The sequence below is a fragment of the Dendroctonus ponderosae genome, unplaced genomic scaffold, assembly GCF_020466585.1.
Source record: "Dendroctonus ponderosae isolate FM_Combo_2020 unplaced genomic scaffold, Dpon_F_20191213v2 Dpon_F_20191213_2, whole genome shotgun sequence".
Classification (NCBI taxonomy): domain Eukaryota; kingdom Metazoa; phylum Arthropoda; class Insecta; order Coleoptera; family Curculionidae; genus Dendroctonus; species Dendroctonus ponderosae.
This window is the reverse complement of record NW_026018165.1, coordinates 12,950,403-12,967,747: the sequence shown is the minus strand read 5'-3', so window position 1 is coordinate 12,967,747 and position 17,345 is coordinate 12,950,403. Positions and strand designations below refer to the sequence as shown.

General features: G+C 36.4%; 1 protein-coding gene across 8 annotated transcripts in view; it reads right to left on the bottom strand.

Annotated features, from left to right (window-relative positions):
* The window catches only part of LOC109544458 (insulin receptor substrate 1-B), a 66,389-nt gene extending 49,044 nt beyond the window's left edge, over positions 1-17,345 (bottom strand). For all 8 annotated transcript variants that reach the window (XM_019914639.2, XM_019914643.2, XM_019914642.2 and 5 more), the window contains exon 1: positions 16,533-17,345. In XM_019914639.2, coding sequence (XP_019770198.1) covers positions 16,533-16,932 — 400 coding nt within the window. In that variant the 5' untranslated portion in view covers positions 16,933-17,345. The remainder of the gene's footprint in view (positions 1-16,532) is intronic.

Below are 17,345 nucleotides of genomic sequence, written 5' to 3'. Positions count from 1 at the left end.
ATCAGAAATCTCGCAAACTTTTAGCAAAATATGGCCCGCATCTTCCCTAAACCCACAGCCAGTTTTATCAAAATCCATCTGAACGTTTTCCCCATATTACAAAAAAAAAACTTATTATTATATATACATACATATTACAAAAAAAAACAAGTTTCGTTAATGTAAAAAGTTATTGATTGTCTAAAACAGCCAGTTGGCACGAGAACAAAAATATTTTTTGCGCAAAAACTACGAATGCTACATAGTGCATCAACTCAAAAAAATTGGGGTTGATTCCAGCTACCAAATAAAAAAAAAAGGAATTTTCGATTTTGACCATCAATAGTCTTGGGGAGCCAAACATTTTTTCTTAAAAATTGTTATGTCCGAACGCATTTTTCGGAACACCCTGTACCTGGAAAATATTGCCAGACTGACACCGAGAGCAAAGCAGCTCCAAAACTGTAGGATAAACTGTGCGTTTAATAAAGAATACTTCCTTAGCTATCTATCCATTCGTCTGTACATTCCCATCAATTCAAATTAATAATAAACGAATAAAATTTATTTGTCCTCGCTTTTGCGTTCAGTCTAAATATAACCCGTGGATTATAAAGTTTCTCAAATATGGAAAAATCGTTACATACAATTGGCTCTAATCCATCAAAAAGCATTCGCTGATACAGCAGGAAAATGTGATGTAAAAAACCGGTAATTTGCTCAAAAACGTGTAGAACATGTGAAATCACAAACTATTAAACGGTACAATTGTTGTTGTTTGCAAAATTAACCTTTCAAAGACAGTGTATCACAATAAAATGTGAACAATTGACCTCTAGTCGTTATTTGTGTGCTTCACTTTGGCACAGCAACAGCTGATTTTCTCGTGGCTTAATTATTACATTTCAATAATCTATTGAGATAAATTCTTCCAGTTCTGACAAATTAGCTGATTGCTTTACAGTAAATATTCCCGATACCTAAATGGAGGATGCATTAACATTTTTTTAAGTGTAATATAAACTGGGTGCTTTCCCAGTCAATCACCAGCAAAAATACGCAAAGCAACTACAATTTTTTTTATAGAACAAAATATATTGATAAACAAAATCCTGAGCAGTGTTAGAAACAATTCAAAATATAAAGTATTTAAGCATATTTTAGGCCACCCGCATTGGCTGCTCCTACACAAATCTCATCCACACTCGCCGTTGAAATACTAACGATAATCATATTCGGCAATAAGAAATTGAACTTTTCTTGCAACATTATTGAAAAAGTTGGGTAAATATGTTACAACCACTAGCAACTGAACCAGTCGGACACGTACAATTTCTCATGATTTCGATAAAACCGGTTTATTGTTTTAAATTGTTGACGCAAGAGAGATAATAATTAGTCTGTTATTGCATGGGTTTATTTATTGAATGGAGAAGCTCCAGACGTGTTTATGTAGTGCCTATCGTCCAGAGCTTCTCAAACAATAATTATTTTGACAATATTCCCCTGAATTTTCTGGTACTTATGCAGCAAAATATCAAGAGATAAATTCCGCGTTTCTGCGTCAATTTGAAAAAATGCGCTTTATCTAAAACAATCTATTTTAACATAATTCGCGCAAATCAGTGGCGAAAACACTTAAAAATCGATGTGCGACTTCAATGATTGTCTGTCTGAGATTCCGTAATCTGCAAGACTACAACAAATATTTTTCCGGCATAGAAACGGTTTGGTGATGAAGTATTGATAATCCTATGAAAAATTCATGTTCTGAGACCACGTACAACCGCTACTGGATATCATTGATTTGGGAATAAAGCCAATATCGAATCGCCCTCCCTGTAGACTCTCTCAAGACGATTTGGCAAAGCAGAAAACGTTGATAATAACTTGATAAACATCGATTCGCTCACAACGCGGGGATCATTACCCTCCAAATCAGCCGACGAAAAACCAGACCACTTCTCCTCTTTTACGAATCCTTTTCTCTCCGCGTTGCTTCTCTGTCTGTCACTATTCTAAGGCCACGGCCCTTCCGAAAAATAAACGAAACAGTGCAAAGAAAAGCCAACGGTCTGGTCTGCATACCTTTGCGGTTGCCTTCGGGTGAATCACCGATCGGTTCAAATTCCGAACCTGCCGGATCGTGGGAACTGGCTCGAAGTGCACATTAAATGCATCGTGAAATTTTCGGACTTTTTCACTATTACGAAAAACTTTCTTTGCTCAAGTTTACCTCATTGAACTGGCCGAACGAAATCAACCCGCTTTCCTGGGCAAAAAAGCCCTTGCACTTTCCCAACTGTTTTTCCTGGAATTCAACCGATGTGAAAATATTCACTCGTAATTGGTAGAAAACCAATAGCCAATCTTCCGAGAATTACTGGCATTATAATACTCAAAATCCTCATCAAAGCCAACAGGGATTCACAGTGTCAATAATAGAAATGTTTCCAGGAAATGAGGCGAAATCGATAATGTTTACAAGCAACTTGGGTATTTTCGTAGATAATATTGGGTATTTTCGTAGATTCGTAGTGTCGTCAAAATTTACATAAAATTAATAGAAACCGTGGAATCCCCGCTTGATAACGACGCAGGCAGAAGCAAATAAAAATATACGTAATTTCCGGAGTGATTGTACAATCAGCCGCTTTCGATACTAAAATCTTCAGAATTTAACATGATAAAATAACTGCGATTAACCTCGAAACTGGTGAGTTTTGCGGGTTTTAAATTTTAATTGACATTTTTTCCTGACGTTTTGCAAGCACAGCTGGTTTTATGAGCGCAGTAACTACATCGAAACGCCAGGAAAAAATTGGAATTCAAGACGCCTTAAAATCCGTTAAAATCCTCTTTTTGGAAAACCGCGTATTCCCCGCACTTCTCAATGAACATAAATGTTTTAACTAAATATCGCCAAAATTAATGTCATTCCATTCAATTACCAAAAATGAAAACATTCCTTTGGGAAACAGGAAACAGGTTGCCTTTACACTATTTTCATCTCAAGATCGTGAGAAATGCAAATACATCTCATTGCCACGCCAGGAAGCTCCATCAGAAATAATCGACATTTTTTGACCATTTTTATCGGTTTTTTGAGCTCTCGCGATATTTTGCCGACGATATATTCTTTATTATGGAAGCGACCCCTTTATTTTTGCATTTTCAAGATGTTTTTAGGTCGAAAACAATCGATCGAGCTCAAAAAAAAAGGCACAAAAAAATTTAATTTTTGAACGAATGTTTCAGGTAATTTTTTAATTCTCTCAAAATGAATTGAATTCTACATCAATTTCATCTTAAGAAAGCGAGCAATGCTAATAGCTCATTCAAAAACACCCTAGAAACTTCAGATCCAAAATAATCGACATTTTTGGTCCATTAAAACCGATTTTTGAGATTTGGAACCGACGATATGTTCATTAAAGAAACAATTTTTTGTGCATATTCGTGATGTTCTGTGATCGCAAACAATCCATTGAGCACAAAAACCATGCATCTGAAGCTTCAACTTTTGACCGTTAATTTCATTCGAGGTCGATTTTCCGAAAAAACATTAATTCTCTCAAAACGCCTCGACATCTAGATCATTTTTAAACGAAAACATTTCCCTGAGAAACAGCTTGCTTATACCCTAATTGGCAAAAAATTATACGAAGTCTGAAACTTTAAAGTAATATTCCAAAACAGCAGAAACTATAACGCGTGAGAACGCCGGCGGGGGTTGAATTTAATTTAATTCAGTTGGTAAATTGCACACTTTTTAATTAATTTTTAAGTGCAAATTACACAACATTTAATTAACTGGTTTAATTCAAAATGCTCCAATAATTCGTTTCCTACTTGTAAAAAAACACCTACTTTACATATTGTTGCCACGAATAATTCAATCCGTTCTTTGTATAGAGCGCGTATAAAAATTCATTGCTTACGATGACGTCGTTTTCTTCAGAAAACTGACTGAAGACCGAATGTAACCAGAGTTTAAAGAAAAAATCTTATTTATAAAGCGATGCACTAGAGGTACAATAAGCTTTCCCCAAAAAAACCGATGTTAACAATCTAGTTAAGGCCAAATCAGCCCATTAGTATACAAGAATGGTTAATTTCCTCAAGTCCAACTAATGAGATGATTATTAAATCGACTTCAGCGTGAAACGGTCAGATGAACACGACTCACATTGCTTCACTTCACTCATTTTGCACATTTTTCTTTGATTACCGACGAAAATATGAAAGGAACAAGAGAAATTGTGCAAAGGTCATTCTCGCAAAGACCACACGCAGTATCGCCTGCGAATTTACTTCCGAGGCAGAAGTTAATTATAGAGACGTTTCGGATGGTTTGCGAGATAATTGTGGGGGGCAAGCCAACCTGAAAGTATCCATCGAAAAAGTGATTGTGACCTAAAAGCTCCATTGAACTAATCCATAAAAAGTCGAAAAAGTCATACTCTTTCAATCGACTTTCTTGAGAGGATCGACATGATTAATCAGTGGAGTAGTCGATTGAATCCGATTCACACAAATATGACGGCAATGGGTTTGGATAAAGCAATGAAGAAAGAAAAGCATGCTTGGAATGCACAGAACGAAAGCGGCATTTAGCGCTAACGGTTCCGCCGGTTATTCGCACAAAGTCTCAAACATTTATTAGATGCAAGAATGCTTCTCTTTTATCGGTCTGATGTCGAAAGGCATTTTTCTTGTAAAACCGATCGGATATTTATCGCTTTAGAACTACAGGCAGTGATTTGATATTTATGAAGCGAGAAGGTGAGGCGGCTTCGATAACTTCCAATGGATTTTTACGCCAGTTCCTTACACTTGATAACCCCGTCGATGACTGTACTGTTTTATTCCCAACCAACTAATACGCATGCATTAATATTACCCTTGTCAGGCAACCTAAATTTGAATAATCCATCATCGTTTCGGCACTTCCGAAGTTCTCCCTCGCTTTGCCCTTGTTTTTACCTTTCCATATTACCGGCAGGGAAGGTAAGGTTCCGTACCTCTTACATATTAAATCACACTGCTACATAATTTGCATTTACTTCCATAAATTACCTAGTTGAGTAGTCGAAAGTTTTAATAAAGCAGCCGATAAGAATCTTACAACACCTTTTACATGCAAATCGCAAATAACTAGTTATAACACATATATTACACAGTCCAGTTACAAGACATCAAATGCTCATGAAAAACACGCTAGACGCTTCCAATATGACATTTTCCGTCCATTTTGAGCGGTTTTTGAGCACGCACCATCTTTTACCGATGATATCTTCTATATCAAGACCACAAACACTTTATTTGCGTATTTTGCAAGGAGATTCTTTGGTCGGAAACAATCTATTGAGCTCAAAAAAGTGCTTCGAAAATGTAGATTTTTGACCGAAAATTTTACAAGAGGTGGAGGTAGATTTTTTCAAAAAAATATAAATTCTCCAAATTATTTTCATCCCAAGATAGTGAGAAACGCAAATTACACATTGAAAAACTAGCTAGAAGCTTCAGATCAGAAATAATCGACATTTTTCGACGATTTTTAGCGCGTTTTGGGAACTCGCGATTTTTAATCGACGATATCTTCTTATTAGACACAAAAACTTTATTTGTGCATTTTGGAGAGGATTTTAGGTCAGAAACAATTCATTGAGCTCAAAAAACACACACGGAAAATTTTGATTTTTGACCAAAAATTTCATCGGTTTCAGTTTTCATTCACAGGTCGATTTTTGGAAAAAATAGTAATTTTCTCAAAGTGCCCTAAATTCTACACTATCTTGACCTCAAGAGAGTGCAAAATGCAAAAAACAAGCTAAAAGCTTCGAATCCGAAATAATCATAACATTAACATAACATTTTTGGCCCATTTTAAGCAATTTTTGAGCCTTCACCATCCTTAACAGCCAATATCTAAGTTACTAAGGAACCGAATTCTTTATAACGCTTATTTCTGAGCTCTGTGCATTATTACAAAGTTGATTTTTGACCGAAATTTAACAATTTTTTTGAAACAACTGAAAACGATCTTAAAACCTCAACATCTATACGATTTTTGTCGCAAGGTAACGACAAATCCAACAAGCTCATAGAAAATCACCCTAGACGCTTCTGATCCGAAATAACCGAAAGTAATCATGAAGCAAATTCAATATATTTGCGTTGGAAAGTTGCGAATATAAAAATCCACTTTCTTTATTGACGACAAATAAGCAAAAATCTTTGAATTTGCCAATGCGTCGATTTCTATAATTAACATTTTCCACCGCTTTTAAACTTCAATAAGAATCTGAGCGAATTCTAAGCGTGCTAAACAAATGTAACAAACATCGCAATCTCGTTGGTTCGTCTTCTACCGAAACACATACGCATTATTTGGGTGGAAACAAACCTGTTCGCAACACTCAAAAATACAATAATCCGATTAACAAATATTTGCCGATGAGTCCAGACGCAAAACGTTACCGATGACGTTGCCGCCTATACACGAGTCACCGTTAATGGTTATACAATTAATCGTTTTATCAGTATCGGCGAAACTTCCAATAGAGAAACTACAAAAACACTCCAAAATTGAAGCCACCTTTACGAATAAACAATATTTAAATTGTTTACGGCGCGTCGTTTACCCGATTATAACGACGTGCGATAAAGTTTCGATTGCGATGTTTTCGTTGATTCGAACCGAATATCGGTTCGGCCGGTGAACAACGCTAATCACGATGTTTTCAAATGAATCGAAATATACTTTTAAGATGTGTGTTTACATTTTAAGATGTGTGATAAGTCGTGTATTTTATCTGAGTCAATAACCTACATGTTATTTAAAGAGAACCTAATTCTACACATATAGAATGCAAAATATATGACATCAGCTTTTAAAAAAGCCTCCACAACACTCAAGACTTTTAAGTTTAATTTTTAAATTGGGCAAATTAAATGACATAATTAACGATTCTTTGAAGGATAATTGCAATTTATAAGAAATGATTCAGTTGCCAATAAGATAACCAAGGAACTTTTTTCGAACTTGAATAAACAAAACAGTGTTAAAATTTAAAAAAAACAGTCATTAGTGGGAGTTAAAGTAGTGCAAACTTAATTTCGAACACTCCGCAGAGTAAAATGAGTTGCGCTCAAGAATAGCTTTGTGGGCGCCCAAAACACCAATGTGTCGTTTTCTTTATGCAACATTTCGAATTTTATTGCAATTTGAGGTTCTATGGAAAAATATGCAGGGTGGTTCAACGCAATTGTAGAGATGATTTCATGTCTATTTGGAGACAGACTTATGGCGAAAAAATCACCCATTATATTAAAGTACTATAGAATCGGTCACAAAATTCCCCAATTTATCCAATTTTCCAAACCGCACTTTGCCATATGAAACAAATTTGTTATGAATATTAGTTGATCGATTTTAAGAAACATGTTTTCGACTTGATTCGAATGGAAACAAAACGTAATAATATTTTATACCAGTTGCACGAGCAGGGCGTGTTTATGAACTTGCAATAATGTTATAAAACAAAACCAAATCAATTTCCACACGTTTTTCTCTCAAGCTAAAAATGTCGGAAAATATTTTCCAATATGCTCTCCACAGACGGCTCAACCTGATTGTGTCGGTTTACATAAAGCCGACGGCGTCTGGCAAACAATGTAGCCTGTTAAGGAAAATCACGTCGCGAGCTTATTTTCCTTTGAAAGCGTAATTTGATAATAATGTTGTTTTTTTGTTTGTTCGGTTGGTGTGTTGGGCGCGTGTGTCATCGCCAAAACATCCAAATTACGACGCCGTCCTAATTACATACTGAGAGCACGTAATGACTTGCCAGTGACGTTGGAGAACTAAATTAACTACTTAACTGGATGGGAACTAGTTTCAACTTGAAAGCTGAAGGAATGAAAAGTGCCATTAATTCTTCAATTCGCCTCTCTAGCTGTAAATCGGCCGTAAAAAAGCCAATAAAAAAAGAAAAAACGTTTGCATGAACAGATGCAGCAACCTCGTGAACACGCTTGAAATTTAATTACTCGGTACAATCTTGATATGTTTCAAAGTTCTGCTTTAAGCCGGACGCTCACAGCTAAATGAAATTGTGTGAAATCAACCAAGCGTTTGCAGATGCCGAAACCGAACTAAATATTTCACGATTTGGCAATCGCCGTCACACTTTCTACAGGAGCTCGCAAATTCACAATCAATATAAATTATGTCGGCATTGCAAAAATCTGCTGATAGAAATCCCAATACAGAACAGACTATAGAGGCGCGTCAAACAGATGCAGCGGCACGTGAGCCCCGAGCGTGTGCAAATGGACGAAAATTGCAGATAATCACACTTTTTAAAAGCTCATTTGGCTTATTTCAGAAGAGGTAAATAATTGATGTAATTTCAATTTGATAAAATTAAAGAAACTGTATTTCACCTAAACCTATATGAGCCAGGAATTAAATAAACTAAGAAAAGAAACAAGTAAGTCAATATTTAATTAAAATCGTCTAAGAATCCACTCAACAAGAGACGCTTAAAATAATTTATAATAAATGGAATGGCGGAATAATTCTTGAAGTCAGAACTTTTAAAGGACATTTTTAATTAGTTAAAATGTCGATGTTTCTGTCATCGCACGGAAATTGAGAAACAGTTTTGGAGCACAATCGGCGCTTGGGGCGTTTCTCGTTAAGTTGGAACTTGAAACTTGCTTTTGAAAATATTGCACTTTCTACAAAAACTTCAACAATAAACAAACTGTAAGCGAACTGCCAAGCAAGAGCAGAGCAATGAATCATCGAAAGGGCGTTCGATTCGAAGAAAATATTCTGTATTTTGGTGGCTTTTTTTCTCGAAAAGGTGTATGGATGTTGAGCTTGCTACCGACAATGGACGAAATGATCGAATTCTTAGATGGGAAATATAAAATCACTGTGGCCCTTATGGTACACGCAAGTGCGGTAGTTGGTGAAAGTGTAGTGAACTCTTTGAGGATTTACGGGTAGAAAATGGAGGATTGGGCGCCAGCTCGCAGAAAGCTAATAAGAGATCTCTAATCGACAAGTTTTTTAGGTTGAACTGAGTTTAGTTTTTCAACAAGCAACTAAAATTTTACGGATTCTTTATATTTCTCTCTCTTTGCTGTGCCGATTTCAAATAAGTTTGGTTTTGGACAGATTTTTTTCTTGGGGTGCGTTCAGTTGGCGCGACAAACTCCTGAAAATTAACTGAGCTACCCAGGCCTATTTGATGCTGCGCCCAGCTAACCACCTCTGAAGATGCAAGCCACTCATGCTGGCGAAACGTCAGGAAAAATTTCCCTCCAGGACGGCCGCAAAAACCCAAAAGCCTCTCTAGTTTCAATGACCGCGAAACTATGGTGATAAAATTAGTAATTTACATTCCATTTTCTTATGCTTGCTGCTGTTGCCAAACTGAAATCGATTGTCACTGGTCGCAATAATTAATGGCAATCAACATTTACTGTTGAATAGAATTAACCCATCAATTTTGCATAAAATTGACGACGACGAAAGCGCATTATCGTCAACCTTGACATTAACTTTGACTTACCTGCGATGACAATTAAAAAAAATAGCAGCTAATTCCGAAACGAGGACAACCAAATTACATGTTTAGGAAATGGTTTTCAATGTAACACTTTTAAAAAGCGACTGAAAATCTAGACACAACTCTTCTAAAACCTTTTGAACACTGGAAAAATGCATTAAGAATCCATAAAAGGACGAAATAAAGAAGCAAAACCATAGGCTTGAAGAAAAAAATTCCGATTAAAACATCACACTACGGCCCCCTAACAAAACTTTCCAAACAACCAACCATAAATTAAACTGAAACTTTTCCACTAGTGTTACCGACAATTTCTGTCGTAATGTTTATTGGCATAATTTCTTTGATGGTGATGGCGCCTCAGTTAACACACAGCCCAAATTTGCTATACTCGTTACCAAACAATGCACTTTCCCAAAACAAACCGTGACGCCTCATAAACGAAAAAAAAAACACAGCTGAAAAGCAAATATTTTCTCTGTTGCCACAACATTTCCCTATTTAGTCTTTAATTTCGTTTCAAAGATATCTGCAACTATAAATCTCCGACGACAGAGCAGTTACGCCTGAATAGGTTTACAGTATTTTTGAATCAAATATTTTGATTTATGGAGTAGTTTGATTTATAGAATTCAGAAACAAACACTAGGAAAGTTTTAAGTAATGTTGTAAATCAGTACGCGCTCCAGTTGAGGAAAGAAATTGCAACGATGTATGGTCATTTTGCTTCGGGCAATTTATTTACTTTTCGATTGTATTGGATGCAATAATAAATGAAAGGCATTTTTATCGAATTTAATCAATTACTTACTTTTCCAGTCTCATGACTCACAGTAATAATGTCTCGCTCAGATATAAACGACACTAATAAGTCCATCGCAAACAAGGTCTAAAAATAAATCGGGCAATAAATAACGAACAAGTTTATGGAATTATATGTCGGTTCTTGAATCAACAGACACTATATCACATTTTAAGACATATTTACCAGCCATTGCCACGCCCTACACACGCAGCAAATAAGCCATAACATTATATTCAAATTCTATATAATGCGAAAAAACTAATCAAAGTGCAGCAGCAATTAACTGAACCGATGCTGCAAAAGGCATTCTAAGAAAATTAAATACAAATTAGCATTTATATTAATTAGTTGCACTTTGGGTGGTAGACTGAGTGCGCCACTCTACTTAGTACAACCTAATGCAATTATTAACCGTACGAATAACCATGCCATATTTGATAAATTAAATATCCTGAAAACGTTCTAATTGTAATCTAATGAAGTGTAAAAATTATTTTACAGTGTAATTATGCCTACTTCCATACGCAGTATTTGTTTGATTTCAGTTAAGAAACATTTGAAAGACTCTGTAGTAATACGGATGAGAAGTTTAAAATGTTTACATTTTCTGCCATAACCCGACTACAGACAATTGGATGCTTATATAATTATAATCGATATCGGATAATAACGGCTATTATGTAACTGGCTTTGATACAAAGTAGGTAACTGGTTTTTGCCTACTTATAGTCTCTGTTGAGTACTTACTGTTCGAATTTCTCAAATATTTTAATGTAAAAAATTGAAATGAACGTATGTAACAAAATGAAGACGAACGAATTAATGATATCCGTGCTGATAGCGGGTTTGGGGCCAGTGGGTTGAGGGAAATTTATGTAACTTTGTCAAACATTGCGACCATTTAACGCTTTTAGTTTTATTATAATAAAGCATAAAAATGTTGACTTATTACCTCAAATAAAGTTATTTCGTAATTGAGTCAGAAATGTTGAAATTCTACATTTTTAAGGAAATAAAAGAAAGTACTTTTGTACAATGCAGAAATAAATTAAATTGTATTGTTGCTTTTAAGCATTGACCGAATATTGTCTGTTCTGCTGGCGGGTTTGGTGGCGAAAACTCCTTTGACTTTTTAAAATTAGCCGAATAGTTTCGACTCTTCACTCAGGTCTTGATCAACGCTTTTCAGTCTTATATAATCAGTTGATTTTTTTGTTAATAGTAAGACTAAAAGGGTCCAAAGATTTTTGGGTGCATTTTCAGACCAAAATTCACAGAAAATAAACTAACATGAAGTACCATCTGCATTGATCTTTCCACATTTATCCATTGCCCTGACCTTCGCATTTTTCCATTTATTAAAATAACAAATAACGTAAAATTAAAAATCCACGCCTGTTGCATTGTATGTAAAAATTATATGCCCGCTCAAGACAAGCGCATGAAGTAACTTTGATAACTACCTGGTTTACAAGATAATTAAGACATAAAATATATACCTGAATACATGTATCTGTAATAATAATTAATGGTTACTTTTTGCGATTGATTTCACGACTTGTAATTAATATTTTAATGTATAGCTAAAGGCATTGGATTTGCGCAGGGGTTTTCTTTGATTTATGCATGGCGAAACTTCACTGTCCCAGTATGTTTAAACTGGCTTAAAAGGTCGTGGTCTATTAATATGATAAATCGGTCGGACGTTTCGCCTACATTTCAGTCAAATAATTAAGTTTTTCCGCTTGTTGCCAACTAATGCGGTTAATTCTGAAACAAAGTTCGGGATCGATTTAGGGAAAACCTGTCTGCATCCCACCCTTTGCACATACGTGCATACTACGTAGTAAAATACAGCATTGTAGCAATTTGGCAATAGGGGAAAAATCTGGGGCCGCCCAGCTAAATTGAAGCCAAGGCCGTCGCGGCGCGAACGTCGGCAAAACGCGTCGGGACGACCAAGTTAAACCGTGTTGCCAATTTGAGCGTCTGCGAAAAAAAATGCATTTAGATTTTTTTCGGCCAATGTCAACATCCCACAGTCAAATCTAGTAGCTGTCTGCCTGAACCCAGTTTCCCGCAAAACAACAGCTTTGCTTAAGAAAACACGGAAAAACCTTCGATAGACGTCGCCGCAGGGTTGTCGAATTGCCGCCTCCAGAGGCCAAAGGGAAAGTGGGAGAGGGTGGCACAACGCCCACAGGGTTTGTTTTGGTTTAGTCTAGGGATCGCCAAGGGGGCTCTAGGCGAGAAGGCTCTGTAATTGGAGCAGGTTAAGCTAATATAGCGGCGCCTTATTTGCGGACGGTGGTTAAAACACAATAGTCTTCGGCGTTGTGGAACTTGTTGCAAATCAGCCATTACTAAAGCCCGAATGCCCACTAATTTAAAAAAAGTTTTTCAGGTATCCGATTTTTTTCAGAACATCTGACAACAAGGGGGCAGGCTTGGGATCACTTGAAAACCAAATGTGTGCAGATTTGCCTTTAATGCAAAAATATTAAAATCCCGTAATTCAAACAGTTGAATCTGGTATTTATTCCCTTGTTTTCAAATCAGTTTGGCGTGTTTTGCGTTTTGGTGCGAACAATCGGAACTTATTTCATTAGTGAATTACTCAAGGTTCCTGACTTCAAGCCTGATTTACCAACATCTTTTTGCTAGTTTGAGAGAATCACCCTGTATAAACGCTCAGAAAATGACAGTTTGGCCAAGAAATTCAGCCCGCTTTAGTCAGCAATGGAATTGAATTAAACAAGCTTAACCAAATGTTGATTTTCCCGCAACTTTTCCTTGTTTTTACAGCTCCATCTGCATAAAGTTCATTAAGAATGAAAGAAACTGTTCATTTATCGACGAAAGAAAGCACATTGTAAAACGATCATTTCAAGTATGTTTCTGGTGCTGCCAACACATGCAGTAAGAAAAACGTATAATTATCAAAATAGTATGAAAAAGGTTTTGAAAAAAGACTTGAAAAATGTTATTAAGTCAGCGACAAAGTGAAGAACGAAGGGATGAAGAAAATTTGTAATTTAATAATAAAAAACAGTGGCGAAAGTACGTACTTTCCACCAGGAGATCGAGAAAAAGCTATTAGCACTTCTCATTAACCTTTAAATAACTAAATAACTATTACTTATCGTAATTAGATGTTTGTCTTGTAAGCAAACCGACACATTTCCGCATGACTGGAATTTTTAGAAAATTTTTCCGAGCCAGATTGAGTCCTTCAACCCACTTGAGGTCAAAGGCTTCAAATGTTTGTCTATTCACTAGTTTGGGGTTCACACCTTAAACTTTCCGATGATCAATCGCTATTTATAGCCAATTATTTCATGAAATTTCCTCAGCCGAAAAACTGCCTAGAATATGCATAATAAACGACATTTTTTCACTGGTTTTGTTGCCTTACATTGTATGTAACACATTACAGATTGTGTAACTTTTTCATTATCAACAAAGTAGATATTCATTCGATTTAATCCGGCAGAAACAAAATGATCGTAAAGACGGCACCGTAGCAGTCGCCGCCAATAAAGACGTGTATATGTCTCATTAAAATTCACATGAATAGAAAAAACCGTTTGAATGAATGTGAAAACAAGGTCAAGAATGAGCACTTGGTTGGCTGAAAGATTTTAGTTGAAAATCAAGGTTTGAAATCAAAACGCCTTTCGACAACAAAAAGTGACTTCAGCGAGGTCATCACCTCGTCGCGTTTGAACAACGCGAAAAAAACAAGGCAAAACGGAAATTGACCAAAATTATTCAGCTTTTGTAACGGTACGGTTGCCTTGTACAAGAAGAAGAACAATTACCGAGTTTTATGCAAAACAATGTCCGCTAAAATTACAGCTTGAATATGCGGGTACTTGGACATCGTCTGTACTCACTGTACTGTGTTATTATTAATCTAAAATAGATTCTTAATGCAACCAAGTATCGAAATCGTTTCTTTTGCCACACGAAAAAGCCGCACAAAGTTCATAGTTTTAACTGGTAACTAGCAACGCGCCAGCAAACGGATTATGCCCAATTGACGTGAAAATTGATGAGCCTGTTCGGTTAATTGAAAGTTATACCATCAGCCAATTTGCAGGTAATTGCCAGCCAATAGACATACAAGGGCCATTTCAGGTCGATTCGAATTCTCTCTCTTCAAAAACTCAAGATGTTCGGATGCATCTTCTAATTCTTGCTTAGAAACGTGCCGCGAGAAGTGAAGTCAAACATGCAAATTTACGAAGCACTGACATTATCAAGAGAAGCAAAAAATCGAAATTAATTGCCTAATATAAACCGCAGAAAGTAATTTTCTGGCAAAAGTTGATTTAGAAATGTGCATGTTGTAAAGTTGTGTCTTGTAAACAAGTATTTTCTGTAGTCTCTAAACATGTTCGGCTTTTAACAACTTGGATGCAGCTTCCACGCTCTTTCTGCATGAGATTGATTTAATTACGGGAATAGCTTCGGCGGAAATTAATATGGCAAAACGTCGGCAATTTAAAAAACCGGGCTTTTGTTTTTACAGAAGTAAAGTACATACAAAGAACTCAGACAAAAACAGTCTTTCCATAGTCAATTTAATAAAAAATTGAACTTGATTCAATAGCGTGAATGGAGTCGATGTAAAAAACCAAAGCCTGTTTTTACAATTGCCGTCGTTTCGCCATATTTATGTGGGAGTTCAGGGCCTCAACGTAAGTTTCCCTGAGAATGAAAACGGGAAATTATAAAAAATTAGTTCAGTTTTTGCCAAAGTAAGAAAGCGGCAAAAACTCGTTTTTATAGTCAATTTAATAAAAAAATTAGTTTGATTCAATAGCGGGAATTGGATGGATTTAAAAACAAAAACCTGTTTTCTAAAGTTGCCGACGTTTTGTCATATTAATTTTGGCATCCTCAGCCTATCCAATTCCCGCTTTTGAATCAAACATTTTCCCACACCTTGATTGCGGAAAAACTGTATATTTTCCTCAAATTCAAACTTCCACAACACTTTGAAGTACTTATTCTGAAGTAAAATTCTCAAATAAAGTGCAGTCGAAAAGCGAAATCTAGGAGAAAGTTGAGAATGGGATCGTAAACTGAGAAATGCGTCTGTTGAGAAATTGTAAGTCTTTGGGACAAAACCCTGATCGAGAAACCATTCTGCACTTGTTGATTGAATGCAAAAATTGATTCTTCTGAGGTCGACTTCTGAGAGAAAATCAAATTAAATCATTCGATTATGAACGAAATCGAATTAATTCGACATTTCCAAAACGTTTCGAATTAATTACACACCACCATAGTCGAATTCGCACTCGCAAAATGCACATGCATTTATTGACATCAGATAGAGATGAAATGGACGTGCTTTATCGGACCGGCGGTATTTTGATTTAAAAGAAAAGCATTAGAATGACGAATTAAGAGAAAAAACGAAACACTAAATAGGAATTTACCGGCATCAAAGAGAGGCGTAATATGAGACATGCCTTTGATGAAGAGATTGGAATTAAATGGGAGCGAGATATGTACTGATATTAGAGAGATTTAATAAGGACCGTTTTTTTACATTTCAAACCCAATAATGATGTGCCATACAGGTTGTATATAATTCATGTAAATTCATGAGCGAATGAAGATGAAAACTGAGCTTAATTTGCACAAAAATTGGACTAAAGTGTAACTGATTATTTCCAATTTTTGTTACATACAGTTACCAATGCCACAGTTGTATTTAATTCGAATTCTCATTTGAAACCTCGACTATAAACACAACTGATAATTCCCATAACTTAAAGTCGAAGAAGATACGCGCCATTCTTTTTGAAATGATTGTAACTGAAGCTGTAGCTAAAGACTTCCCAATAGAAAAACCTAAGAAACCATATTCCCAATGAAAAGAATGAAGAATAAGTAATTATGTAGTCGACTACCTACAACCCAAAAATAGAATCCCGGAAATGCCATTTAAAGGTTCTCAGGTAAACAAACAAGCATTGGCTGGTTGTTGCCTGCTGTATAGCGACATAATGTCTATTTTAAGGTGGACATTCTTTCGGTGGAATTTCCAAGAATGTTTGAAGATCTTGAAGAGGCAAAACGAAAATCCATCCTATTTATAAACACTTGGTCGTGAAGTGAATGCCGTGCGATAAATCGTTGCTTACCAAATTTGGGCTTAGGAATTTCGCCTTCTGGAAGTTCCTCTCCGTGCTGGAGGGTGAGGAAGTCCTTGAGCCAAACCTTGAGATCGTCCTCCCCATCGAACACAATACAAAAACAATCCAACTTGGTATAGAGAGCAATGACATGCTTGTGTTTCGAGTCCGTTTTCGTATTTATGTTGAAACAGGTCTTTAGGGCGATGATCCGTTTCGGTGGCAGGCCCGCTCGGAATTTTTTTTCTGAGTCGTAGTATTCGAGACGAGCGAGAGCATCTGGAGTTTCCGCTCGAAGAACGAAATATTTTTTGCGAGAAGTCTTCATTTTCTTGAAGACGCCGCATCGAATAATGTCACCGGAGGACGGCATGTGCCCGTCTCGCGAAACGGAACTTTTCATCGACATTTTTTGCACATTCAAAAATCGACGAAAAACAACCCCCGCGCGCACTCTTAAAAAAAAACACCCAAGTTTGTGCCTAAAACTGAACAACCATCACTGAAGACAGCATTTCCGAAGACCCGGATGGTGTCAACGATCCACGCAACTTTCTTCTTTCGTCTGGAATCGGAAACAGCGCCTTATTCTGACAGCAAACGACGCAAAATCTTGAATTCTTCAATAAACATTTAACTGCGAAGAATCGGACCGTGCGCGATAAAACTAACCTTTCAACGGCAGTAATAGCACTGACTGGATGGGGCTGTGTTCGCGCCAAACTCGCGTGTCGTACGTACTACAATTCATCCCGCAGCACAGATTCGGACTGAGCGAATGTTTTGGCGGCAAAAACCCTCCAAAACAAACACTGAAAAAAA